Raw genomic sequence first — 27742 nt, forward strand, 5'->3', positions numbered from 1 at the left:
TAGATCTCTTTTTGCATGTGCCCTGAATGTATGGGATGGTAACAGTTGTGCTGCAGTCTTGTGTAAAGCAATGGAGAGGATTTTTGGGGAGCAATTCGTATTTTGTTTATTCTTTGGAGATTATAGTTATTGGCTAAAAAAAGTGTAATAGAAGTAACAGAGTTTAGTGGTAAGAGCACTGTCATTGGAACAGATAGCTGTAGCTCTGTGGATTAGTGTTTTTAGTATACCGTACTGTTCAGCTGGATGATGGTGTAAATGTTTGTGCAGATATCTCTCTATATATGTGGGTGTTCTATAAATAGAAAAAAAAATGAAATATCAGGAAGCCATGTGATTAGTGTATGAAGGAAGGGCAGACAGTCATTATCTTCCTGTTCAATTGTGAAGAGGATTTTAGAGTGTTCGCTATTTAAATACACTAAAAATGTATTTAATGTGTATGGACCACGTGTCCAAATAGCACAGCCAAACTATTGATTTGAGAGTAATTGTATTTATAGTTTGGTTTTTTATGTAAAAGCTAAAGGGAAGAAAGGAGGGGAGGGAGAGCCCATTGCTGGGCCATCTAGTTGTTTGTATATCTTTCCTTTCCAATCTGTGTTGTAAATAAATACTAATAAATAAACCAACATGAAAGTGTATCAGAATTTCATAGAATTTTCTTCTCTCAATGCTTGTTGGAAATCAACACACATCTGATGAATATTTCGATCAAATTCCCAAAAGTTCTCTAACAATTCCACTGCATGAAGGTAGTGATAAGGCTGTACGTCAAATTATAGTCCAATCCCTATATATGGAGTTGTGATGAAGGTACTGGAAAGATTGCTGAGAAGCAGGATAGAGAAATGGGTTGACAGCAGTATTCTCTGTGGTTATCAGTATGGGTTTGTTAAAGGGAGATCATGTTTCATTAACTTACTTACTTATGTGCTATAACAATGTGAGAAATACTTTGGACAGGGGAAATGCATATACAGTGATATACATGTGCCCCTCGTATAATGCGGATGTTAGGTTCCATAGAAATGCCGCATTATATAAATCGCGTTATGCGAGGCTCAGATCACATAGAAAAAGTAGGGTTATGTTCCAAAATCGTGCTTTTTTTTTTTTAAATTATATAAACAACGACATACCCAACAAAAAATATTTTTATTTAATTCAGGTAATTCATGTAAGTTAAGAAAACATATAAACTATGAAACAAATACATAGTATAAACTTATAAAATTACAAATTTTAAGTAAACTTCATTGTACATAATGCATAAATGTTTTAGGAAAAATAAAATAAAGAGTATATTTTAATCGTCATCACTGTCTTCAAAACGAACATTTCGTAGATCTTCTTTATTTATGAGTGGCCGGATGTCGTCACCATTTGAAATCTCTTCGACATCATTTGTATAATTCTCATTGCATACTTCGGCTGGTTTAGTTATCAAGAAGTCAGTAATAAGACCTTGCTTACCACTATGCTGCAATTTTTTTTATTAAGTTCATAATATGGAGCTAACAAATATCTAATTGTCTCGTGAATTTTCTGGAGCGCTCAAATGAGGGATCATTATCTGTAAAAAAATAACTTCCTCATTTTCTTGCCAAGTACAATCCTTCTGCTAATTTCTTTAAACTGAATTCTTTCATAGAATCAGAATCTTCGGCTGAACTTTCCCTGCTGTTTGGTTCGAAGTCATCTATTAATCATACCAGTTCCTCCTCATTTAAATTTGTTTCGTCATCAATTAATTCACTAATTTCGTTTTCAACCATATCGCAAAAGCCCTCTAAGTGGTCATTACTATAAAAGTAAATTTTTTACATAAAAAAGCATTACATATTGTATGTAACTCACCAGAAAATAAAGTGCTCAGCTTGAGATTACCAGACTGATTTTTAATGCCCTTTCCTGGCAGAAAATGAAAATAATTTTCAGTAATAAACACTTTATACGGTAAACAATTGACGTACATGCGTGCTAAAGGGTATTTTCCCTAATATAAATTTGCTACTTATAACTACATCCACGATACAGGCAGACGCAAATTTAACGAAAATAAAATTTGATTTTTAAGTGGCACGGTGAAAAATATATGAAGATAAAGGGTTACTACAATCTGTAAACAGTGTTATATCGAAACTGCGTTGTATAAGTACCGCATTAAACAAGGGTTACTACAATTTGTAGGCAGCATTATATCGAAACTGGGTTGTATAAGTACCGCATTATACGAGGGTTACCTGTACTTGGATTTTGCAAAAGCTTTTGATAGACTGTCACATGAGTTTGTTAAAGGGAGATCACGTTTCACTAACTTACTTATGTAATATAACAAGGTGACATACCTTGAACTGGGGAGATGTAAAATCCAAGTATACAGTAGTATACTTGGATTTTGCAAAAGTTTTTGATAGATTGCCACATGACAAGCTCTTATATAAATTGAAACAGATGGGACTGGATAAGAGACTTCTGAGTTGGATCGGTGACTGGCTGTTGGATAGGTATCACAAAGTTGTATGTGGGGATACAGTATCCCGAAAGAGAAAGGTCACTAGCAGTGTGCCAAGGGAGTCAGTTTTGGGGCCACTGTTGTTCAATTTGTATGTTAATGATATTAGGATGGGTTAGACTAGTGATATGCAGTTGATGCAAAGCTGGAGAGAGCAATGTAGAGTTAAGCAGATGTTATGGCCTTAGAATGGGACTTCAATAGATTTCATGAATGGGCAGGTAAATGGAACTGTCAGTTTAACGTTGCAAAGTGTAAGGTTTTAAGATTTGGTGAGCAACGATGCGATGCAAAGTATACACTTGGGGGGGGGGGAGTTTAAAGGAAGTAGAGGCAGAGATGTAGCAGTGAAGGTGGACAAGGACCTGAAATTAGGGGCCACATTGCACAAGTTGTGAAGCCATCACATCAAATAATGGCAATGATGTGGAAGACCCTGACATGCAGAAATAGTGGTTATGATTCCATTATAAAAGGCCTTGATCAGGCCCTCATATGGATTATTATGCACAGATTTGATTGATGGCTTTTCATCGTGACAAGGATATGTTGGAAAGAATCCAAAGAAGATTCACGAAGGTAGTCAGTGGTCTTTGAAATATGGAGTATGAGGACAGATTGAGAGAATGTAAGTTGCAAAGCCTCATGAATAGGAGAAAGGGGGGGGGATACGATTGAGACATATAAGCTAGTCAGGGGTTGTTATCAGGTTAACATGGAAGAGATTTTTCATAGAAGGAAGGGGAGGTAGAACAAGAGGCCATCATTGGAAACTGTATAAGGAGGTTGTGAGCAGAGGAGTGAGGAGTAAGTTCTCTGCATGGAGAGTGTTTGGTGAGCAGAATGAATGTAGATGCACTGAATCAGTTTAAAACATGGTTGGATGCGCATTGTGTGCAAATAGTGTGAACCTCCCATGATGAGTCTCTCAGTCCAAGGTGGTCAGATGTTAATAATAATTGTCTAACTATATGAATCTGATCAATTGTAGATTTGCCTTTCCTGAAATCTACTTAGTATACACTAATTATATTCTCCATAAATGGGCTTAACCTGCTCAAAATACAAGAGTGGTCTGAAAAGTTCTCTGCCTCAACCATAGATGGCAACACTCTCAGCAAGATTTTTTTTTTCTAAGTTGGTACATTTATCGTAAGCATCCATGTGAAATTGCAAGTCATTCTATGAAGTAGTTTGTTTCATACAGCTGACTGACGCAAAAGTGTTGTCTGTATCCCTTCAAATGGATAAAACTGAGTATCTTGTGGTTATAAAATTCTTTGTAAAAGAAGATTTAATGCCAAAAGAAATTCATTCGAAGTTCATAAAAGTTTATGGGCACTCTTCTCATTCTTTTTCGACAATTAAGAAATGGGCTGCCGAGTTTAAACGTGGCCATACACCTTGAACATGATCCACATGAAGGATGTCCAAAAAGTGTAACACCACCAGAAATCATTGATCAAGTGCATGATATAGTATTGGATGACTGGCGAGTCAAAGTGTGTGAAATTATTGAGGCTATAGGTATTTCAAAAGAACGTGTAGGATATATTTTGCATGAAGATTTGCAAATGAAAAAGCTTTGAGCAAGATGGACTCAGCTTGCTCACAGCAGATCGAAAACGCACTTGCATGAAAATCTCTGAACAGTGCTTGAAGCGTTTTAAATAGAATAAAACTTGGATTCACCATTACACACCAGAATCCAAACAGCAGTCAAAACACTAGACGGAAGCTGGTTGTTCAGCGCCAAAGAAGACAAAGTTAGTTCCATCTGCAGGAAACGTCATTGCATTGGTGTTTTGGGATGCTAAAGGCATTTAGTTTATTATCTTGAGAAGGGTAAAACAATAACCAGGGAATAAGTTTACGATCTTTTAACCAGACTAGACAAAAAAATTTATGAGAAAAGACCCGGTTTTCAGAAGAAAAAAAATCATATTTCATCAGGACAATGCACCTGCCCACAAATGTGTTTTGGCAATGGAAAAATTAAAGGATCTACACTATGAATTGTTGGAATATCCACTCTATTCCCCAGATTTGGCTCCCTCTGACTTTAATCTCTTCCCAAAACTAAAACTCTTCCTCACTGATTAGAATTTTTCTTCGAATCAAGAGGTGACTGAAGCTGTAGAGGGGTATTTTGCATATCTTACTAAGAACCACTACAGGGATGAGATAATGGCGCTGGAGCATAGGTGGAATAAATGTATTAGTCTTAAGGGAGATTATGTTGAAAAACAAAAATAATTTTGAAATTATAAAGTCGTTTTTTCATTGTTAGGCCGAGAACTTTTCAGATCACCTTGTAGAAGTAAATATTTTGTATACTGTACATAACAGAGAGAAATATCTCTAATTTTCACAAACTATTTTATCATTCTTCTTATGTACCAGGCAGATCAGGCTCTTTCTCAATTCTTTTGGCACTTTCTATCATAAGGTTAAAAGCAACTCTGCAGTGATTTTTATCAATTCTTTGGGTCTGCAGACTAATTTCTTTAAGGTTTGGGAATGCTGTAGTGCTGTGGAAGATCCCAGAAATAGTCTCTCCGATTTACATTTCTCCAAAAAAAAAGGAGGTTTTTTTTAGATAGACTATTCCTGGAATTTACCAGAGCACTACAACACTCCCCTAATCTTAAACAGATGCAGCTACATCACAGTGCCAAAAATTTGGGTGAATAATGCCGGCCTGGTTGGCCGAGTGGTTAGTGTATCTGCTCTCCAGCCAAAAGGCTGCGGGTTTGAATACTGCCCTGGACATGGATATTTGTGATTGTCCGTGAAAGTACTAGTGGAGTTGTGAGACAAAGAGTTGTTGAGTAGATGCCCTCCCTCGATGAGTCTTTGGACTCCCTGGAGGTGTGATGTAATAATAATAATTAAGGTAACATTTTTGCAATTGGACCCTCTTCAGCTGAGTGTAGTATTATAAAAGTTGGTATGTTTGCTTACTGCCTCTGATGTCTTCTGTATCTTTATTTTGTTTTCACTTAATGTTTCGATGGTTTCTGGACATGACTAGTGCTTGTTAGAGGGCCCTGATAAACTGATGGATGAAAAATATCTCATTCTCAAAGGAAATCTGATTCAGCACAAGAGCTCCCCACCCACCATGGATATCCAATTTCTGGCAAGTGATGACTGCATATCCCCAGATCATGTGGAAGGAGACTTACTGCGACAGCTGTGACCATTGCAGGCAAGCCCCACTAGCCTATCTTGGCCATTCTTGCAAATGCAGAGGCCAAAGTAGGTGAGACTACTAGTATCCTTCTTTCTGGATGTCCATGGGTCAGACCATAAAGGCAAACCTGACAGCGAGGCAGTGGATTTCAGTGAAGGCGGGTTGGAATATAGGATATTAAAAAAAAAAAAAAAGGATCAAGGAAATGTAAATGACGAACGCAGAAAGAAAAGCCTAAAAATAGAATAGGAACAAAATGTCCCCTCTACTGTGAACAGATGCCTCACATGGAGGAGGAGAAACCTCACCAAAAGTTGTAGGCATTAGTTCGACTTGGCCGCCAGCAAATGATGTCATTACAGGGATAGAGTGTGATAGGTACAGTATTTTCAGGGAGGACAGAGAAAATAAGATAGGGCACTTCTGATGATAGCAGATGAATTACAGTCAAAAAGAGTAGAACAGGTATATTGATTACAATTAATTTGAAACAATCTGCTGTGTGTGAGATAAAGGCCAATAGGATAAAATATACATTAGTCGCAGCTATAGGACAGGCTGGGGGGGTCTGCAATGGATGATATAGAATACATGAAACCAGCAAATTAGTATAAGTTGTAGGTTGAGTAATTATATGGAGAACATAAACTGTGGAGATATAGACTGGGAAGAATGAAGAGAGTGATCACAGGATTTTGGCTTAGGAGGTTGTGAAAGGTGGAATTTTCAGTTAATATGTGGTATATGTAGGACTATAAGACAGATGATTAACATAAGCTTAAAGGACAGCTTGAAGCAACCTCAAGGCATAAGAATCTGCAAGGAAAAGCTGTGGACAATGTCTGGGAGATAGCGAAGGAGTATCTGAAGAAATCTGATTGTATATTCAAGGTCAGTAGGATAAATCAGGTTTGAGCTAGATGAGCAGTATCATGAAGGAGATGCAAAAGCTCATGAGTTGTACAAAGCTAAGGCAATATAAGTGCAAGTATGATATATAAGACAAAATCAGATTATGAAAAGAAATTAGCGAAGCAAACCAAAAGAAATTCCAAATAATTATGATCTGTGACAAGAGGAAGAATGATTATGGAGAGATAACTTTAAGAAGTGCTAATGGCAGTGAGATGACAGAAGCAGACAAAAGTTACTGAGTGATAACTTTGCAAGGATCTATCAACCAAGTGAGGAATTGAAATATGTGGCAGGAACAAATGTAAGAATATAGGTTGATGAACTGGAAGTACAAAAAATATTGTAGAATCTCAATGCAAATACAGCTGTGGGATTAAACAGGATATGAGCTCGTGCATTACAAGAATGTGCAATGGAAATTATATTACCTTTCATTAGTCTGTTTAACTTAATTCACATCAAGTAAAGTTCCTAAGGATTGGAAAGAGGAAAAAATTGTTTTAATACATAAAGGAGGTTCCAATACTGCAATAACAAATTATACAGTCGACATCTCAGAAAACATGGTCAAAGACAGAATTCAGGAATAGCTGGATAAGAATGATTTTCCACAGGAGTGGTATTACTTTGTGAAGGGCAGGTCTTGCCTTAATAAGTTACATTTAACAATAGAGTGACAGCTGAGTTGGACAAAGGGAATGGCTACTACAGGATACTGTTAGATTTCACAAAGGCATTTGACAGGATACCACAAGGAACTCTGTTATGCTAATTGGAACAAATAAAGATGGATACGAACCTAGCTGCTTGCTGATTATGAATAATTTGGTAGGGTAATAGGGTTGGGTAATAGGTAGTAGAGTTGGCCAGCCTGCTGGCTGAGTGGTTAGCGTATCCGCTCTCTAGCCAAAAGGCTGCGGGTTCGAATCCCGCCTTGGGCATGGATTTTGTGATTGTCTTTGGAAATACTAGTGGTGGTGGTCTGCGGTAAATGGCGTTGGTGGAGGAGTTATCCTCCCTCGATGAGTCTTTGGACTCCATGGAGGTGTCTAATAATAATAATAATAATAATAGTTAATCAAAGCAACGTGGAGAGTTTGCAATATGATTTAAATAAGCTGACAGTATGGGCAAAAGATGGATAACATGCAATTTTGAGATAAAAATATTAAAACCTGTGTACCACACGGATGGAACTGTACTCCAGTTAATTGATGAAAATATAGATCTGGGAGTGCTGGAAGTTAGTTGAAGTTCATTAAGTATAGTAATAACGTAACCAAGATATGATATATTTAAAAAAAAGTTTAACACATGTAAAGAAAATAAAGAATTTATTTACAACTCCTACATAATTTCACTCACTGTAACATGAGTATGATTTAGGGAGAGAGCAAAAGAATTGATTTAACACAAGAATGAGTTAAACTACTAGTCATACTGTTGCACCAATCTCTGTTGCAGCTGAGTGAGCAGGAGACAACACTATTAAAGCTCCAAGGAACCAGGTAATGTATAGTTTTGTAATTAAAAAAAATTAACAATAAAAAATAATTACAAAACTATATCTGACCTGGTTCCTTGGAACTTTAAGTGTTTTTCCTGCTCACTTGGTTGCAACTGAGACACATGGCAGATCAATTCATACCGTTTAACTTGTTCTTGTGGTAAAATTTCGAATGTTGCAACCAACTCATTGCTCTCTGCCTAAATGATGTTCATGTTATAGTGTGTGAAATATATAGGAGTTGTAAATAAAAGATAATTTTCTTTATATGTATTAAACTGTTTTTTTAAAATACATTATTATATCTACCATGTATTTCCATAAAATGTCTAATTGGCAAGATAGTCCATAAGACTACTTAGTTATTAATTAATTCAAAGAATAGTGGAACATTGGGCCCTTCGATTGGAAAAGACCTGGGTTTGATTCTCATCATGACAAGGGGAATCCTTATATGGGCTCTTTCAGTTGAAGGTGATTAGCCGATCTCATACGGTGGTAGCATGGTTTTTTCTCCCGGAAAATCGAGTTTTCATCCCGCATACAGACAAATCGGCCTTCAGAACACATGCAATTTACAGACAACAAATACTGTTGTTGGTAATGATGGGCGAAGGATGGTGTTGATGGTGGTAGTAGTAGTGGAGAGGATAAGATGTATCCCGCGAAGTAGAGTAGCGTGCCCTCCAATGAGTCCTTGGACTCCCTGGAGGTGTCACATAATAATAATAATAATAAATTAAAGAACAGAACCACAAGCAGAGATAAAGAACTTAACATTTCTCTTTCTAATGCCTTGACATGTCTATATTTGGCCTACTGTGCTCAGGTCTAGTTACCTGGGTTTCTAGGGGATGAAGAAGTAGTGAAGAGGGTACAGAGGCAAGTAATCAAGATGGGAGGCAGTATGTGGAATACTCCCTATGATAATTAAGGATATGTGTTACAAAATTAGTTATAAATGGAAAAGAGGGAACATAATAGAAACACTTAAGTTACTAAAAGAGTTATAGGATTAATGCAGAAAAAATATTTCAGCACTTGGCTAGAGGGAATGGAACCATTCAATATTCTATATATGATGGAAACTGAGTAAGTATGTAGTTAGCAAGGGTATGATGACTAGATTTATCACTAGGAGAATGGTGAATGAGTTGCCAGTCTGCCACAAGTGGTTTATTTGTCAATGAGAGAGAGATAACAGATGATATGTGAACAATTTGGGTCTCCAACAACAACTTTTCAGTTTCCATGATGATATCCATGCAATAATTCACCAATGCAATCATCACTTAAAAGAAAAAAAAAACTTGGTCTGTGCAGTGTCTATTTCTATTATAAATATTTACTCTTTAGAATTCTTATACACAGAGAATGAAATTATGAGATTATCATGGATGAATAAAATTACGCCAACACCACATCAAGAAAATTTCTGTAAGAAAGATTTCCTCAGAAAAGCACTAAGGTCAAACGAATTACCTCCAATGTTTATAAATGTTTTAACTAATATATGTTTACCAGTATAGATTCTACTGCTGTCAATCTGTTAATACTTGTTTATGCCACCTTAGATGAAAATGTGGAACAGAAGAAGCTAAAATGGTTATGTTGACATTCCAAGGCTTAGATGTGGTATAAAGCTCATTTTATTTTATGATCTCTATTATGCAGTTTCACTGCTGCTATTCTATATATGATGGCAGACAATCTTTATACACAGTCTTACAACTAATGCTGTAGTACTTCAGGCTTGAGTTGTGATATATTCTTCTTCCTATATAATGTCACATTTTATTTATTTATTTTTTTGTGTGTGACCATTAAAAATCTGCACGTTTTACGTGTTCTGATATGCAGTAACTGTTCATCAGCAATTTCCAAACTTGGCCATCCGTAATTGGAACAGCAGCAAAATTTAGCTCAAACTCATATTTTTTATGCATTGGTCTGATAATATAACCTCCATTGTAATCACAAACAATATGATTTTTAATTACAATTTTTACTTAATCATTACATTAAACAAAAATTTACCGATTTACCAAACAGTACATAATTTGGTTTAACTTCCTTATCAGTATTGGCAATAGCATTATTTCTGCTTTCATATTTACGAAGGTTACCTAACGATATATATATATATATATGATTTAAAACGAGATCCAACACATTGAAATAAAGAATGAACTTATTTTTAAAAGCATATCAAGAATAGTTAAATTGACATGATATAATAATAATAACAGTTCATAATAACTCTTTTTTTTATATTTATTCACTATTAAAATTAAGTTCATGTCTTATCCGTCAAAATTTTAGTGGAACAAATTTTGATCTCTATGTCATATTTTTGTTAAATCCCAACATCTTTTCATTCTTAAAAAGATAAAAAAAAAAAAAGGAAAAATTATGTAAGTATCTTACATGTATGATTATCTGGAATTAAGTTATTAAGTAGAGAAAATTTAAGTCATATAAACTACTGTTTCTAATTAATAATAACCACGCAAAATACAAAAATCACAAACATTTAGTAGTACTGTGTCGATTAATGACTTCCATCGATTGCGTCTGAGGAACAGACGTCAGTTAATGATCACGTGCATTTAATAAAATTTTAAATATAATATTTTTGCAATTTTGCATGTTTTTTTAGCTATATGAAAATATAATACTTAATTCTGTTTTTGTTTCAGGCATTCTTAACAATAAATGCCAATTCATGTCATTTAGTGTGAGAGTAAAAAAAAAAAAAAAAAAAAAAAAAACATGGCGGCAATGTGTTGCTACAGCAATGGATAACAGTATATGTAATATCCGAAACTCAAAGTAATTTCAGGTGAGAGAACTTCATTTAAAAATCGATTTCACTTTGTGCTCGTTAATAATTGATACATAAGAAATATTACAACAGCAGAACTTAATTTGATGAATTGCTTGAAGGATTGTTAAATTCAAACAGCACTATTTCTATAGATTTCTCAAGTAGCGTGCAATTCAGAATTAAGATTTTAATACAGTTTTCCCCCCCTTTCTATGGACGCATAGTGATGTTAATCACAATAATATTTTCCCTGCAGTTTTTCCGAATATTCTCCGAAATAAGATGGATCTTGAACATTTAAGTGCGTTTTAGTTCACCAATGCCATACGTTTTAGTAACAAAGAGAGGTTTAGTGGTATCAGTCAAATCAATTTGAAGTCCGTTATTCATATAGTACCCTTTTTTTCCCCCCTAAAAAAATCATTCACTGACAATGCATTACACCTTTTACCAACAACATAGAACATTATTTCACTGCTTTATACGGAAATAAATACTCCTCTGCATCCTTGTTAACTACATTCTGATGCAATTTCCATAAGTGACCCTTTTTTCTTCTCTCACCATCTGCCATGTTTTGCAAAAGAAAAAAAAAGCCTTTTTAGGTGAGTTGTTATTGCTGATGTTCATTGTGCCTGTGTTTGAATGCTGTTTATGATGCAAAGAGCCTTTATAAGGGCTTTTCACCGGCAAAGGTTGGTCGATTGGTAGAGCTTCTGCTAATAATGGCTCAGTTAAGTAAGTTTGAGCGCGGTTAGTAGTTAGAAGGGGCCAATCGTTCGATGCTGTTGGCACACTCTCCCTCAATGAGTCTTTGGACTCCCTGGAGGTGTCAAATAATAATATATAATATAGATGAATTAGCCAGTTCTCATATGGAGATGGCACAGTTTTCATCCCATGAAACATGCAAACCAACAAGAAGAATTTTCACAGTTAACAGACAATAATGATGGAAGTTTATTTTTCACTTGGTTAGACTATAATAAATTTAGTTTAATCCTTTATCCAAGTGTAAGCAAACAGAGTTTGCACCTGAAAATATCTTCAGGACTGAGGTAAGGTAGTGCATCACCAGGCAACTTCGAGCAAAGGTGGACCAAACTCTCATCACTCCTTGTCTCAGTATTATTATTATTATTATTCAGGCCTCCATGGAGTCAAAAGACTCATCGTGGGAGGTCCTTCCTAAGAACATAAAGTCTGTCATGACTCATCAAGGGGAGGTCCACCCTAAGAAACACAAAGTCTATCATACCACTCCTAAAACTCATTGACCGTTCTTGCCGTCACCACGCCATCAGGCAATGCATTCCACGGCTTCACGCAAAGAAACCACTACTCACCCTCTTGTTCACAGTTTCCTTTCATAACTTCCAGGGATGGCCTCTTGTCATCACTTCTTCCCGCTGTTCAACCAAGCGAAAGAACTCCCTAGTGTCATCCCTGTAACCACCTCTCAACAGTTTAAAAGTCTCAATCATATCACCTCTCCTTCTTCTATCCACCAAACTCTGCAGTCCACATTCCCTCAGCCGATCCTCATAACTATCCTTGTACAGTCCTGAAACCATCTTTGTCATCTGTCTTTGTATCCTTTCCACAGTTAATTTATCTCAGTATAAGGTGCTGCACTTCCTTACCTCAGGCCTGAAGATATTTTCAGGCACAAACTGTGTTTTCTTACACTTGGATAAAGGATTAAACTAAATTTATTATAGTCTAACCAAGTGACAAATAAACTCCAACATCTTTCTCTAAATCCAGAGTAATTCAATAATAAGGTGGTGCACCTGTTGGCAACTCCTATTGGTAAATATGACCTCTCCTATTGTTTCTGCCTTAGTATCTCCATGTTTGGGTATGCTGGATATATATATATATATATATATATATATATATTCTCTGCTTGGGGTAGGTTTTTGCTTGTCTCTGAGTAGAGCCACCTGAGATTATGGCTCTTGTCTGATGGTGGGGTGAGCCTGCCACTGGGTAGAGCCAACACTGAGAAGCTCTTCTTGGTGATGGGGTGAGCCTGTCACTGAGTGCTGAGTTGGGCAATCTTTAGGGATCATCTAATTTTTACAGAGGTCTTTACTTAAATACACCTCAATAAAGGTTGAAACCGGTCTGGGTAGTGGCCCTTCCCTTAATGCATAGCAGTATACATGTCTGCAAGGAGATGTGCTTTGCATTATGGGAGATACTGAGACAAGTAGTGACGACAGCTTGGTCCACCTTTGCTCGGAGTTGCTTGGTGTTGCACTACCTTACCTCAGTCCTGAAGATATTTTCAGGTGCAAACTTTGTTTGCTTACACTTAATTAAACTAAATTTATTATAGACAATAATGCATTGGTCTGATAGCTTTCGTTGCTTTAATTCCAAACAACAGCATTATAAAATGTCTTTTGCATCTAGTCCTTAAATTTCTGATGTAGTGTCATACGTGTTTCTATCATATCTTGTTTTCTGTTTGTCTGCCAAATTTTGCAATGACCTACAAACCACAACAGTGGCGCACCCAGGAAGAGGGCCAAGGGGTCCTGGACCCCACAAAAGAAAACGAAAAAAAAAAAAACACTAGAAAATTTTCCATAAATCTTTTCCTAATTAAAATTCATTTTTTTATTTATTTATGTTGTGCCTTATATTTCTACACTACTTATGAATTAGTGGTCACATAAACTGGGAATACCCTATAGCTCACTGGAATCCCGGCTGCTGTGAACGCAAGGCGAATGAAGTAGTGCTCTTGCGGACGGAGCACTACTTCATTTGCCCCAGTCGGGCCAGAGGAGGTCACGGGTATCATGTATTGCCAATCACTGCAGATGCTCAGTCATAGGTCGTATGCAATGTAGTGTGCATTCTCAAATCGTCTACTCAACTCGCCCCCCAAGATTAAATCATGAGTCCCCTCGATTAAATCTTGAGTGCTCTGCCCCCTCCAAGATTAAACCCTGAGTGCGCTGCTGGACCAGAGATCTCATTATGTGCTTCCCACAGATCTGTCACCATCATGGGCATTCACTTCTGAATTCTCTCCTCAGTTTGCTCATTCTTGCAAAACCTATTATGAAATCTGGACACAGAGATAGTAACTGAGAGCTAGTTATTAGGTAAATCCTTTATGGGAGATTTTAACTATAGATACAGAGATGAAAGAAAGAAAGGGAATTTATAGATAATTAATAAATTTATAGACGATGCTCAGTAAGGATGTAAAATAAAAAGGTTCTTTACATCCTTACTGAGTTCAAATCCTGTTTAGGATGTAAAGAACCTTTTTAAGGACTTTTTCAAACTGAAATTGATATTCTCATGCATAGTGCCCCTTCCCTCTTGCTGGAAACAGCTTTTTCCTTCCACAAAATGAACAGATCAGCCAGAGAACATGTTGTTGTTATTATAACTCCTCTATGGTATTATGACATTTGATCTCTACCCCTTTTTTTCCAAACTTTGAGCTGTCAGTCTAGTAAATACTTCTTGACATTTACTGAAAATAGAGCCAACAGGCTTCACTTCAGCAAAGTAAAATTATTCAAAATTAAGTGGATATTGAATACCACATTATTTCTTAGCCGAATAAGAAATTCAAAGATAGGGAATCTAATGTAAGAGTTTCATGCCGAATATAGAAAACTATATAAAGATCGGCGAGTCCAAGCATAAGCCAACACCTGGTAGTGCAATGGATAGTGACAGGTGAAGCCTGTTAGCTTCACCTGTCACCATGCATTGCACTACCAGGTGACAGGTGAAGCCTGTTAGCTCTATTTTCAGTAATTGTATTTGTGCACCTTTTTGGCAACTCGTACAGTAAAGATTTAAGTTCTGACCATTGAAACCTTAGTATTACATCTAGGTCTACCTACTCACTGATGAGACCTCAAAAAAAGGTCGAAACTAGTCTGGGTAGTGACCTTCTCTCATAATGTAGAACAGTAATATATCTCCTAGGAGCTGTGTTTTACATTATGAGAAAATACTAAGAACAGTGATTGGAGCTTACTCTACCTTTACTACGAGTCACCCTGCATTGTACTACCAGGTGTTGGCTTACGCTTGGACTCGCCAATCTTTATATAGTTTTCTATATTCGGCATGAAACTCTTAGATTAGATTCCCTATCTTTGACTTTCTTATTCAGCTAAGAAATAATGTGGTATTCAATATCCACTTACTTTTGAATAACTTCTTGACATGTTATTACTATTATTATTATTATTATTATTACATGACACCTCCAAAGAGTCCAAGGACTCATCGTGGGAGGGCACACTACAGCTCACCATTTCCCTTACTTAATCTTCCAGCTGCACTACTACCATCAACACATAGCACCATCTACCACCCACCATTACCACTAGTGTATATACTGTCTGTAAATTGTGTGTGTTCTCATGGCCAATTTGTCTGTATGCAGGATGAAAAACCTGAGATTATGAAAGGAAATACCCTTCTACCTCCACGTGAGGTTAGTTAACTCACCTTTTATTGAAAAACTTCATATAAGCATGTTAACATGTTTTATATCTCTGTCATGTCATCCCTTCATTTTCTATCTACCAAAGTCTTTGGATTACATGTTTTCATAGCCAGTATTAAAGAGTGAATCTTGTCTAGGATGCAATGAACTTTTATCGGGACTTTTCAACTGAAGATGAATTAGCCAGTCTCATATGGAACTAAAGAGTTTTTTTCTCCTGGAAACTCAGGATTTTTCATTCCTCAGAACAGGTAAACCAGCCATTAGAACACATGCAATTAACATACATAATACACTGGCCTCAAGCCTTTGCTTTGGCCAGAAATCTAAATAAACCAAACCATACTCTCCAAGACTGCTCATTTCTATCCAGAAGAGGTCAATCCAGATAATTAATGATACTTCTCTTGCATATCCACTTCAATCCCCTTTCCGCAAACATTCATTCTATTATGGAGTTTAAGTGGATGCTTTCTTTAATGTTGTCAGTCCATTTCTTTCTTTGTCTTACAATGCTGAGTTGTCCTTCAGTTCCGCCATTTAATAATATGCTTGGTAGTCTTTATGGGTTCATTCTTGAAATGTGTCCAAACCAGCTTAGTTGGCTCTTTTTTAGTGCTGTAATTATTTTTTCTTTAAAGTTAAGTTCTTCTCTGACTTTTTCATTTTTTTCTTTCTGTCCAGTTTGTTCTGTCGATTTTTCTTAGGCATTTCATTTCAAAAAGCATCGTGTTTATCCATTTCTTTTTTGCTTAAGATCCAGCATTCTGAGCTTTAGAGAACTATGGAAATTATCATTGTTTTATATATATTTAATTTGATTTGAGTTCTTTGCTTAATTCTTTTATTGTTCCATATTTTTTTGTAGTCTACCCATTGTTATCCATCCATTATTGATTCTGTAATTTATGGTTTCAGAATTTTTTTATTATTATTATTATTATTACACACCTCCAGGGAGTCCAAAGACTCATCGAGGGAGGGCACCTGCTCTACAACTTCACTTAATCAACCAACTGACCGCAACTCCACCAACGCAATCTACCGTCGAACCCGCAGCCTTTTGGCTGGAGAGTAGATATGCTAACCACTCGGCCAGCCAGGTTGAATAGTCTAGATCTTCAGTGATATTGATCCTAGGTAACTGAATTGCTTTACTTGTTCTATATTATTGTTTCCTATTTTCATTTGGATTGCTTCCCTTTTTCTTCCTATTACCATTAGTTTTGTTTTATTAAAATTGATTTTCATATCATATTTGTTGTTTGATGCAGGCTTGGTCAAGATATTTTCTAATTTTTTTTTTACTATCTTTAGTGATAGCTATGTCATCAGCATACTTTAAATGTGTTATATTTCTTCCATTTACAGTTATGCCTTCACACATCTGTAGTCTTTCGTCTACTACTTCTTTTAGGTACAAGTTGAATAAATATGGTGGTTACAGGGGACACGGGGAGTTATTTCACTTGGTTGAACAGCGGAAAAGAGTGATAAGGGCCATCTCTAGAGGTTATGAAAGAAAGCTGTGAGGAGTGGTTTCTTTGCTTGGGTAGTTGAACCGTGGAACATTGCCTGATAGATTGGTGAGAGCAAGAACAGTCAATGATTTAAGGAGTGGTATGATAAACTTTGTGTTTCCTAGGAAGGACCTCCCGTGATGAGTCTTTTGACTCTATGGAGGCCTGAATAATAATAATAACGAGTGGCCTTGCATAACTCATTTTTTAATTGCTATTTGATCTGTTTCTATGTTTTTGTGCTTCACTATTGCTCGTGTTTCTGAATAGTAATTCTTTATACAATTTAATAGGTATTTTTCATCCTGGAGGAGTATAATAAATTTAGTTTAATCCTTTATCCAAGTGTGAGCAAACAAAGTTTGTGCCTGAAATATCTTCAGGACTGGTGTAAGGTAGTACAACACCGGGCAACTTGTAGCAAAGGTGGACCAAACTAGTCTGGGTAGTGGCCCTTCCCTTAATGTATAACATTATACATATCCACAAGGAGATGTGGTTTGCATTATGGGAGATACTGAGATAGCAGTGATGTTAGCTTGGTCTGCCTTTGCTACGAGTTGCCTGGTGTTGTACTACCTTACCTCAGTCCTGAAGATATTTTCAGGTGCAAACTTTGTTTGCTCACACTTGGATAAAGGATTAAATTAAATTTATTATAGTCTAACCAAGTGAAAAATAAACTTTCAACATCCTGGAGGAGGTTTTAATACTAGAGGGATAGGGCAGGTTCAGGGTTTAGAGGTGTCGTGTCTTCTATTTCTATGCTACTTATCAATTAGTAGTCACATAAGGTGGAAATGCTCTTTAGCTCTCGGGAATCCTGGCCGCTGTGAACTTGCCACCCTGTTCCTTGATTGCTCACGTGCATCCCTCACTCTCTCTCTCCTCTAACACTTTCTCTCTGTGTTCCCCTACTTTCCTGCCATCCTGACATCTCTCTATCCCTGGTTCCAGTGCTCCCTCACATTCTTCTCATTCCCTCTCTCCTACTGTTTCCATTCTCTCCTCTTCTATCATTCTCATAACTCTCTCTCGTTCCCTCTCTTCCACTGTTTTCATTCTCTCCTCTTCTATCATTCCCATAACTCTCTCTCTCTCTCATTCCCTCTCTTCCACTGTTTCCATTCTCTCCTCTTCTATCATTTCCATAACTCTCTCTCATTCCCTCTCTTCCACTTTTTCCACTCTCTCCTCTTCTGTCATTGCTATAACTCTCTCTCATTCCCTTTCATCTACTTTTTCCATTCTCCTCTTCTGTCTTTCCCATAACTCTCTCTCATTCCCTCGCTTCCACTGTTTTCATTCTCTCCTCTTCTGTCATTCACATAACTCTCTCTCATTCCCTGTCTTCTACTGATCCTGTTCTCTATAATTTTAAAATAAAAATTGAATCTATGTGGGATCGGCCTTTTCGGAAACCATTTTGTTCTTCTAGTAGTTTGTCCACTACAATACTGCTAAATTCCTGCATATATGTTATATTCTATATTCAGCAGACTAATTCCCCTATAGTGATTGCAATCGTCTTTATTTCCTTTTTTATAGATTGGGATAACCAGTGCTTTTTTCCCAGAGTTAGGAGTTTTTCGGACATCCAAATCATGCCAGCAAAGGTTGGTCAATTGATAGAGCCTCTGCTACTAATGGCTCATGCAAAAAGTTAAGAAAGTTTGAGCGCAGTTAGTAGTTGGACGGAGAACAATCGTTCGATGCTGTTGGCACACTCTCCCTCGATGAGTCTTTGGACTCCCTGGAGGTGTGAAATAATAATAATAATAAAAAATTTCAGAAGCCTTTCATTAAATTTTTCAACTGCATTTTTGTATAGTCTATATTTATATTGTCTTCTCTTGGTGTTTTCCTATTTTTCATCTTTTTTATTATATTTTTCAATTCAAACATTGTGATATTTGTATTAGGGCATTCTTTGCCTTATACAATTTTATTTCATTGTTCTCATCTGTCCAGAGATTTCGGAAATAGGTCACCCATTTTTCTAAATCTATTGTTTGTATTTTTATCATTTCTTTAGTCATGTATTTGATTACTTTATAGATTTTGGGTTGTGGCTTAAATAAATCCTTTTCTAGTTCTGTTATGAAATTATTCCATCTCTCTCTCTCTCTCTCTCTCTCTCTCTCTGTGTTTTTTTCTTTCTTCTCATTTTGTAATTGCACTATCTCTTCTTCTATTATTTTGGAATTTAGCCATTTCTGGTAACTATCCTTTTTTGTTTTTATTATATTTTCTATTTCTTTGTTCCAGTCTCGTAGTCCTTTTTATTATTATTATTATTATTAAACAAGACCTCATGGAGTCAAAGACTCATCTAGGAGGTCCTTTTATCTCACACACATCTCATCATACCGGGTCTTAAACACATTCAAACTCCTTGCAGACACCACACTCTCAGGCAAGGCATTCCAATCATTCACAACTCTGCACGAAAAAAACCTGCCTCTCACTCCCCTACTCACACCCTCTTTATACAGTTTCCAGGGATGACCTCTGGTTCTCCCCTGATCTCCCACTATTCGCTGTAGAACTTCTCCACCATTGATCCTATAGCAACCCCTTACCAACTTGTAGGTCTCTATCATATCTCCCCTCTTCCTTCTCTCCTATAGTGATTGCAATTTTCTAATCCATTTGCGCTTTATTGCTTTTGTGAGAATTTGTTTCAAATTTTCTCATTCATCTTCTATGTCACTTGATTCATGTGTGGTTTCTGTTTTTAAGTTTGCACATTTTTGATATTGTTGTCTAACTTGAGGTTCCTGTAATGAAGAAATTTTGTAGCTCGGCTGGTAAGAATTTTCAATTTTATGTGTTTTTAGCCACTTTGGTTTAAATCGAATTTTTGCTGATACCATATAATGATCAGAGTTTAATTAAAAGCCTCAACATGCTCTTACGTCTAAAATTAACTCCGCTAATTTAAAATTTGCGATAACGTAGTCAATTACTGATTTGTATCCTCTGGCTGACCAAGTATATTTATGTATTTCCTTGTGTTTAAACACTGAATTCATTATTCTCATATCATTATAAATGACAAAATCGCACAATCTGCGACCATTTTGATTACATGTATCTTTGCCAAATTTACCTATGCTTGTTTTGTATTTTTTTGTTTCCTATTCTGGCATTTAAATCTACTAGTTAAACCTGCTAGTAGTAAATAGTCAGTTTTGTTTGTTTTATCTATGGCATTCTGTAATTCTCTATAAAATATATTACTGTCTTTTTCTTTTCACTCTTCTGGTGCATATGAACCAATTATTGTTATGTGGCCTCTTAATGTCTCGAGTCTAATTTCTATTAGTCTTTCATTCAAATAGTTGTAATATACAATATTGTTCTTTAGGGATTTATGTACCATAATCATTATACCTGCTTTTGCTCTTTCTTCTTTTTTTATCCCACTGTAGATTTGTATATAGTTGTTTGTTTCTTTTGTACCTTTTTCTGTTTTCTTTGTTTCTGTTACCAAAAATATCTTTATGTTAGCTTGGTTTATCAAGTTCTTCTTTGTTTGCAATTCCTTTCACATTCCATGTTGCGATCTTCATTATGTGTTCCTTTTTTTCCAATTTCATTTATCATTTCCTGAATTGTGGTCTTTTCCCTGATAGTCCGTGCATGAGACTTGAAAGTATTTTGAATTTTCCCAGGGCAGGTTACTAACCTGTCGCTGGGTAAGTACAGTGGTAGGGTTGCTACCTAACGCCTCTAGACAGGCAGATCTAACAGCATTTACTCTGTTAAGGTTATACTGCCCATACTTGGTTGCCAGTTCCTCGTTTGTACTTTTAGAACAGGTCCACGGGAAGGTGAGGTTGACATTTTAATGGGAGAGGCTATGTATTGCACTTCACCATCCCTTCCACTCCCACTACATCACTAAAAAAAGTAAATTTTATCAAAGAAAGACTATATGGCTTCATTTCAGCAATGTAAATTATATAGAAATAGGGGATATTAAAGAGACATTGACATCCTTATTTCAATGCTGAAAATATGTAAAAACTTTGTATGTTTTGAAATTTTTACTAGAGTGCATATAAGAATACAATCTTCAGCATTGCAGTTGCCTAAGCTTACACTACTTAAAAGACACAAGCACTGTCCTGGCATCTGTATATTCATCCTTTATTAGTGAATTTTGATAAAAGTTTCATTGCCTGGACAACTGTTTTGAACTGATTGGTTCTTTTCAGAGTCCAGGCAGACACTTAAAGAGAGCAAAAACTCTCATTCAGTACCAAAGCTATTCTTGCTTTGCATTTGTTGCCTTAATCAAAACTATATAAAAACCTATTGGTGATTATTATTTATTTTGTCATAATGGAATATTGACCAATAATAGTGTAGTCTACACCATTTAATCTTTAGTGTATGCTCAAGCATACCATAAAGTAACTGGTTCATAATAACACAGCAACCTGAAATAGGTGTGCTGCACAGCAATAATTGGCTTATTTTTATCCATTGATTGACTTTTCAGAAAGATGAAAAGTTTGAAATGCTGAGCAAGAATTTTGCCTTTTCCCACCTTAAACGTGTACTTTCTTTCTAATGTTCTAAAAGCATTACTTATACTTTTTGTTTTATTATTATTATTCTCACAGTTGCTGCCATGCCATACATCACTCACCCTATCCATCCACCAGTATTTTGGAACCATGTATAATTGATAAAATGATAATTCCCCCCCCCCTCCTTCTTATCGCATTAACTGATTCACATATATAAGTCTAATTTTTAAAGGTACCTGTGGCATAACTATAAACAACAAATTACATGATCACCACAGAGTAATTAACTTTAATGAAATGAAAGTACAGATATTTCTTAATGAATATAACTGTTCATCATCAGTGATCAGAAACAAGCTATCAAAGAAGTGGGATTATAGGGCATGAACAACAGTCGGTTTACCAGTTAAAAATTTAACTATCCAACTGAAAAGTAAATTTAATGATTATAAATAGAAAATTAGGAAATGGTAGCTTCCAGCCTCTCCTCCAAGCTGATTTAGTGACATCTAAAATGTCACTAAATCAGCTTGGATCCATTCCCTTTCCCATAATTTTAACTTTATTTATTTATATTTATACCCAGAGCTTGAAAAATGTGCTGGCTCACCAGTCAGGCAGATATTTTACAAGTTAGATATCAATCTGAATGGAGAACCATGGTCACTTAATATATCACAGTTGCACATTCCATTTATAAATTGTCAGTTTATAACTTTTTTTTTTTTTTTTTTTTTTTTTTTTTTTGGTGTTATAGCTAATTTTTACTGTGAATAACTACCCAAGCAGAAGTACCAGTTAACCTTTAGTGGGAGATGAAATTCAGTGCCTTCCACAAGACCACTGTCTTGCATATTGGGGCCCTAAACTGCCTGGATTAAACTCTTTGTTTGGTCTCTAAAGCAGGGTTTCCACATTATGCAAAATATAAATAAAAAATATTACAAAGTTAATTCACCTTCGTGCTAAAGTGATAAAAGTTGTAATGCAAAAACATACTTATATATGTGTAAACAACAAATTACATGATATAACCAGCAATTAACTTGAATGAAATGAAAGTACATAGAACAATCGGTTTACCAATTAAAAACAGTTGCCACATGCTAGAAATTAATATATTAATAAATAATATAAAATATAATTAGATAACTGAACTGGATTTTATTGGTCAGCATTTGATACAACTAATAACCAACTAGTTTTGCCATGTTGACTACTTTCTGACACAGATGCATATATCAGAAATACGCAACACTTTGTAGAAAAGCTAAGAGAAATCGCCATCTCAATAAAAGACAATTTAGTTAGTTTAGCTGTCGTGTCTTTATTTACAAATGTCCCGTGAATGAAGTTATGGTTCTCATAGATAATCTGTTCCCTCGACATCTCCCAACTCTATAAACATTGTCTCAACTGAAATTTTTTCCGATGGAATGGAAAAATCTACAAACAACTTTCGGGCCTTGCAATATCTCCTTTCTGTGTGGTCTTATTCATGGAAAAATTTGAAAATGACATCTTATTACATACAAATCCTAAACCATCAATTTTGGTGGAGATATGTTGATGACATATTCATAATATGGAAATACAGTGTAGGAGAGTTATATGATTTTCTAGCATCCATAAAATCAAGTTCACCTTAGAACTTGAGAGTGAAGGAAAATTACCTTTTCTGGACATTTTAATTATGAAACAAGCAGACGAAAGCATTTCTCTCAATGTGTATCGAAAGCCGACCCACACAGGTAGTTACTACATTTCTCCTCATTACACCATATTTCACAGAAATTAAGCATTATACATATGCTAAAGACAGGGCGATGTCTATTATAGGAGATGAAAGAATATTACCAGAAGAATTAGATTTCATTCTCCAAATATTAACCAGCAATGGATATCCTAAAAAAATAACAAAAAGAATACCTCTCTAACCTCTCTCCACAGCCAATCCAGGACATTCATTACACGACTTCAATTTTCATTCCTTTTGTTGGTGTACATTCACAAAAAATTGCCAATCTCCTAAGACATTAGAATAGACTTCCGATTAGGATAGTGTGAATATGTTACACTCATAAAGACCACAGCGTTTTCAACAAACACCCTGGGGTTTATAACATCCCATGTTCTTGTGGCCTTAATTACATGGGATACACTTCAAGAAGTCTAGAAATAAGACAAAAGGAGCACATTGGATATGTCAACAACAACAGAGAGGACAGTCCAGGATTGGCATTCCATTTTTCCAACACTCACCACAGCATTGAATTGGATAGAAGTTCTATGCCATACATAGAAGATACTACAGCTCCCACAACATAAAAGAAGCTACAGTGGTAATCTGCTCACAAGGTACCCTGAACAGAAACCAAGCGATGATTCTATGTGACATTTGGAAATCACTTATAAGATCTCTCAACACATCAGAGTTAATTTCGCAGCTAACTATAGGGCGCACCTGCTGAACAATACCTGACCATGTGCTAGCATCCACGCTCCACATATTTATATTGTGTAATGGTTCCTATGCATTCAGTATATTTTTTTCAGTTATGTATTGATTTATAAACAAAGCATGTTTTTTTAAGTTTATATTTGTATGTTCATCAAAAACCCAGATGAAGCCACTAGTTAACGTGGCAAAACTAGTCATATCGAATTCCGACCAATAAAACCCAGTTCAGTTAACTTATTAAATTAATTTTGTGGTCAAAAATAACATACTGATCACCAAATAATATTAAAACTATTTTTGATGTTTACATAGAATGAGAAGATCCCAAACTTTTTTTTTGGGGGGGGGGGAGACAGTATTGTTCCGATTCAGGTTTGCACGATGTAAAAGGGCTTCACAACTTTCTTTGAAAAGGTGCTCATATTTAAAACTTCTTCTATGGAGAAGATGAGTTCCATCGCACCGGATGATGTGTTTAGTGTCAGTGCTATGTTGTGGCAGATCAGACTATTGAGTTTTCATGTGTTCAGTATTAATGTTCATTTAATTCTTTTTTCCAATGAACAGCCTATCTGCCCAAATTATGTTAAATTACATTCACAAGGTATCTGATAAACACCATTTAATGATAGTGACTTGTCTTTTGTAGATGGTAACAGACGAGAAATTTTCTTGATAGGAAAATATGTGGGAATAAGGCGATGCTTCTTTAAAATTCTACCAATAGGTTCAGAGATACCAGAAATATAAGGGATTGGAACCCTGCAGTCTATCGAAGAATCCTTAGGTGTTGGAACAATATGAGTCAATTATCTGCTTGATTTGATGAGATTTGTAACCATTAAATTCCATTAAAGTTTTGATAGTGAGAATTTCTTGTTGTAAGCTTGATTGTAAGGAGCACACATTATGTGCTCCATTTATTAAAGACTTGATAACACCAGTTTTTTGAGAGGTGTGATGAGCAGACTTTTGAAGAACATATCTGCCAATAAAGGTAGATTTCCAATAAACATTCGTTGACAAATTACCAGAGGCTGTGCGAGTAAGAAGGATGTCCATGAATGGTAAACTACCATCATTTCTTTTTCCATTATTGAATTGAATGCACAGATGAACATTATTCATCTATTGTAGGAAAGTGGTAAGTTCATTTTCAGCATGAGGCCAAATAGCAAAAACATCATCTAGAAGATACCTTGTTCTCGTCCATTCATCCCCAACCCTCTCATTGGTTTCATTATGTCTATTATGATTTTGCTACTTGGTATCATTCTGAAAATGAACTTACCACTTTCCTACAGTGGATCCAATAACCTTCATCTGCACATTCAATTGACCATGGAAAAATAAAATGCTAGTAGTTTACCATTCTTGGACATCCTTCTTACTCGCACAGCCTCCAGTAATTTGTCAACCAGTGTTTTCATCAAAAGTATGCTCATCACACCTTTCAAAAAATTTGTGTTATCAAGTCTTTAATTAATGGAGCTCATAATGTGTGCTCCTCTCCATCAAGCTTACACTTCTCACTATCAAAACTTAATTTATTGCTTACAACTCTCATCAAATTCAGCAGATAATTGACTCCTATGTTCCAAGACCTAAGGATTATTCAACAGACTCAGGGTTCCAATCCCTTATATTTTTGGTATCTCTGAACCTAGTGGTAGAATTTTGAAGAAGCATCACCTTATTCCCACATATTTTCCTATCAAGAAAATTTCTCATCTGTTACCATCTACAAATTGACATACTTTGGGCAGACAGGCCATTCTGTGGAAAAAAGAATGAATGAACATCAATATTATATTGAACACATGAAACCTCAAAAGTCTGGTCTGGCACAACATAGTATTGACACTAAACACAGTATCCAGTGGGATGAAGTTTGTCCCCCATAGAAGCAGTTTTAAATATTTTTCAAACAAAGTCGTGAAGTCCTTTTACATCAGCCAAATCTGAATTGGAATGATTATCTCTCTTTTCCCAAAAGTTTGGGAGATTCTCATTCTATGTAAACATCAAAAATAATTTCAATATTATTTATTGATATATTAATTTCTAACATGTGGCAACTGTTTTAATTGATAAACTGATTGTTGTATGTACTTTGTATTCCTGCTTCTTTGATTTGCTTGTTTCTATGCACTGATGATGTATTGTTATTTTCAGTACGAAATATATGTACCTTCATTTCATTCAAGTTAATTACTGTGGTTATATCATGTAATTTGTTGTTTACATATATAAATATGTTTTTACATATTTATATATGTAAAAACATATTTATAGTTTTTACACCTCTTATCACTTTAGTACAAGAGTGGACTAACTTTAATTTTTTAAATTTATATTTTGCATAATGTTGAAACCCATCTTTAGAGACCAGACATAGAGTTTTATCCGGGCAGTTTAGGGGCCCTAATAAGCAAGACAATGGTCTTGTGGAAGGCACTAAAATTCATCTTCCACTAAAATTTAACAGGTACTTCTGCTTGGGTAGTTACTCACAGTAAAAATTAGCCATAGCACCAAAAAAGGTTATAAACCGACCATTTGTAAATGGAATGTACAACTGTGATATATTAGGTGATCATGGTGCTCCATTCAGATTGATACCTAACTAGTGAAATATTTGCCTGACTGGTAAGCCAGCACATTTTTAGCTCTAGGTATAAATAAATAAACTTAAAAATATGTGAAAGGGAATGGATCCAAGTTGATTTAGAGACACCAAAGATAGTGAGGGGGGGGGGGCTGCAAGTTGCCATTTCCTAATTTTCCATTTATAATTATGAAATTTACTTTGTCAGTTGGGTAGTTCCGTTAGTTGATAAGTATATTTTAATTTGTATTTTTAGTTCTCTATTTTTCTGTTTTCATAGAACATCATGGAATCTGATGGATTAAAATATCATCCATGTGAAATAAATAAATAATGTAAACAAAATCATGCTGAATCATAAAATCAAGGAATGCCTTGCCCAGGAGATGAAGCTATTTATTCTAAAATGTTGTCACCATGTCAGATCTTGGTAGAGTTATCAAAGGCAAGTTTTATTTCTTATATTGATATATCCTGCTTTTTCTCATTATTATTGCATTGAGTATTTTTCATATTTTAATTTTCAGATATGTATATTTTGCAATTTATGATCACATCTACTTCATTTTAGGACAAACATGGACCTATCATAAAACTAGATGTCAAAAACTAATTAATGCTGCAATATGTCAGTTGCCCTGCAATGTTGGTCTGTGAAAATTCTCAGTTTCCATTAATGCTATTGCTACTGTTGTATGAGACTTGTAACTCACCCTGAGCTGATGTCAAAGCGAGCCTGTTTGGCCGAGTAGTTAGTGTATCTGCTCTCCAGCCAAAAGGCTGTTTGTTCGAATCCTGCCGTGGGCATGGATGTTTGTGATTGTCTGTGAAAATACTAGTGGTGACAGTGGGCAGTAGTGGCATTGGTGTAGATGATAATGATAGTTGTGGTTCATTGTAGTTGGTGGAGATGGAGAGTTGTAGAGTAGGTGTCCTCCCTCGATGAGTCTTTGGACTCCCTTCATTTTCACAGAATTCGTATCCAAGTTTTTCCATCCGGGCATTGTCATTATCAACTGAAGTGGAGAGGCTTCTGTTTGCAATCTGTATTATAATAGTCAGTGTTTGTTTGTCTTTTTACTGTTATACAGATATGCGCTGTTGGATGTGTAACTGCCAAATTTTTCATGGCCTTCTTATTTGACTAGTGAAAA

The 27742-nt window shown here is 35.7% G+C and overlaps 2 protein-coding genes across 11 annotated transcripts in view; one reads left to right on the forward strand and one right to left on the reverse strand.

Moving 5' to 3' along the window:
- The window catches only part of LOC150102845 (nuclear distribution protein nudE-like 1-B), a 303402-nt gene extending 292620 nt beyond the window's left edge, over positions 1 to 10782 (reverse strand). For 7 of the 9 annotated variants that reach the window (XM_090398534.1, XM_090398535.1, XM_090398538.1 and 4 more), the window contains exon 1: positions 10564 to 10709. The gene's annotated coding sequence lies outside the window, so the exon portion shown is untranslated. Of the gene's footprint in view, positions 1 to 10563 lie in introns of all 9 variants that reach the window. The other 2 variants (XM_090398533.1, XM_090398542.1) reach the window with 2 other exon arrangements.
- Positions 10783 to 10912: 130 nt separating this feature from the next.
- Positions 10913 to 27742, forward strand: part of Marf1 (meiosis regulator and mRNA stability factor 1-like protein) — a 655603-nt gene continuing 638773 nt past the window's right edge. Inside the window, exons 1-2 of one of the 2 annotated variants that reach the window (XM_090397518.1) lie at positions 10913 to 10978; positions 26869 to 27037. In XM_090397518.1, coding sequence (XP_090253644.1) covers positions 27006 to 27037 — 32 coding nt within the window. In that variant the 5' untranslated portion in view covers positions 10913 to 10978; positions 26869 to 27005. The remainder of the gene's footprint in view (positions 10979 to 26868; positions 27038 to 27742) is intronic. The other variant, XM_090397519.1, reaches the window with a different exon arrangement.

The sequence above is a fragment of the Typopeltis vanoorti genome, chromosome 9, assembly GCF_054136105.1.
Source record: "Typopeltis vanoorti isolate ZY-2024b chromosome 9, IOZ_Tvanoo_1.0, whole genome shotgun sequence".
NCBI lineage: Eukaryota > Metazoa > Arthropoda > Arachnida > Uropygi > Thelyphonidae > Typopeltis > Typopeltis vanoorti.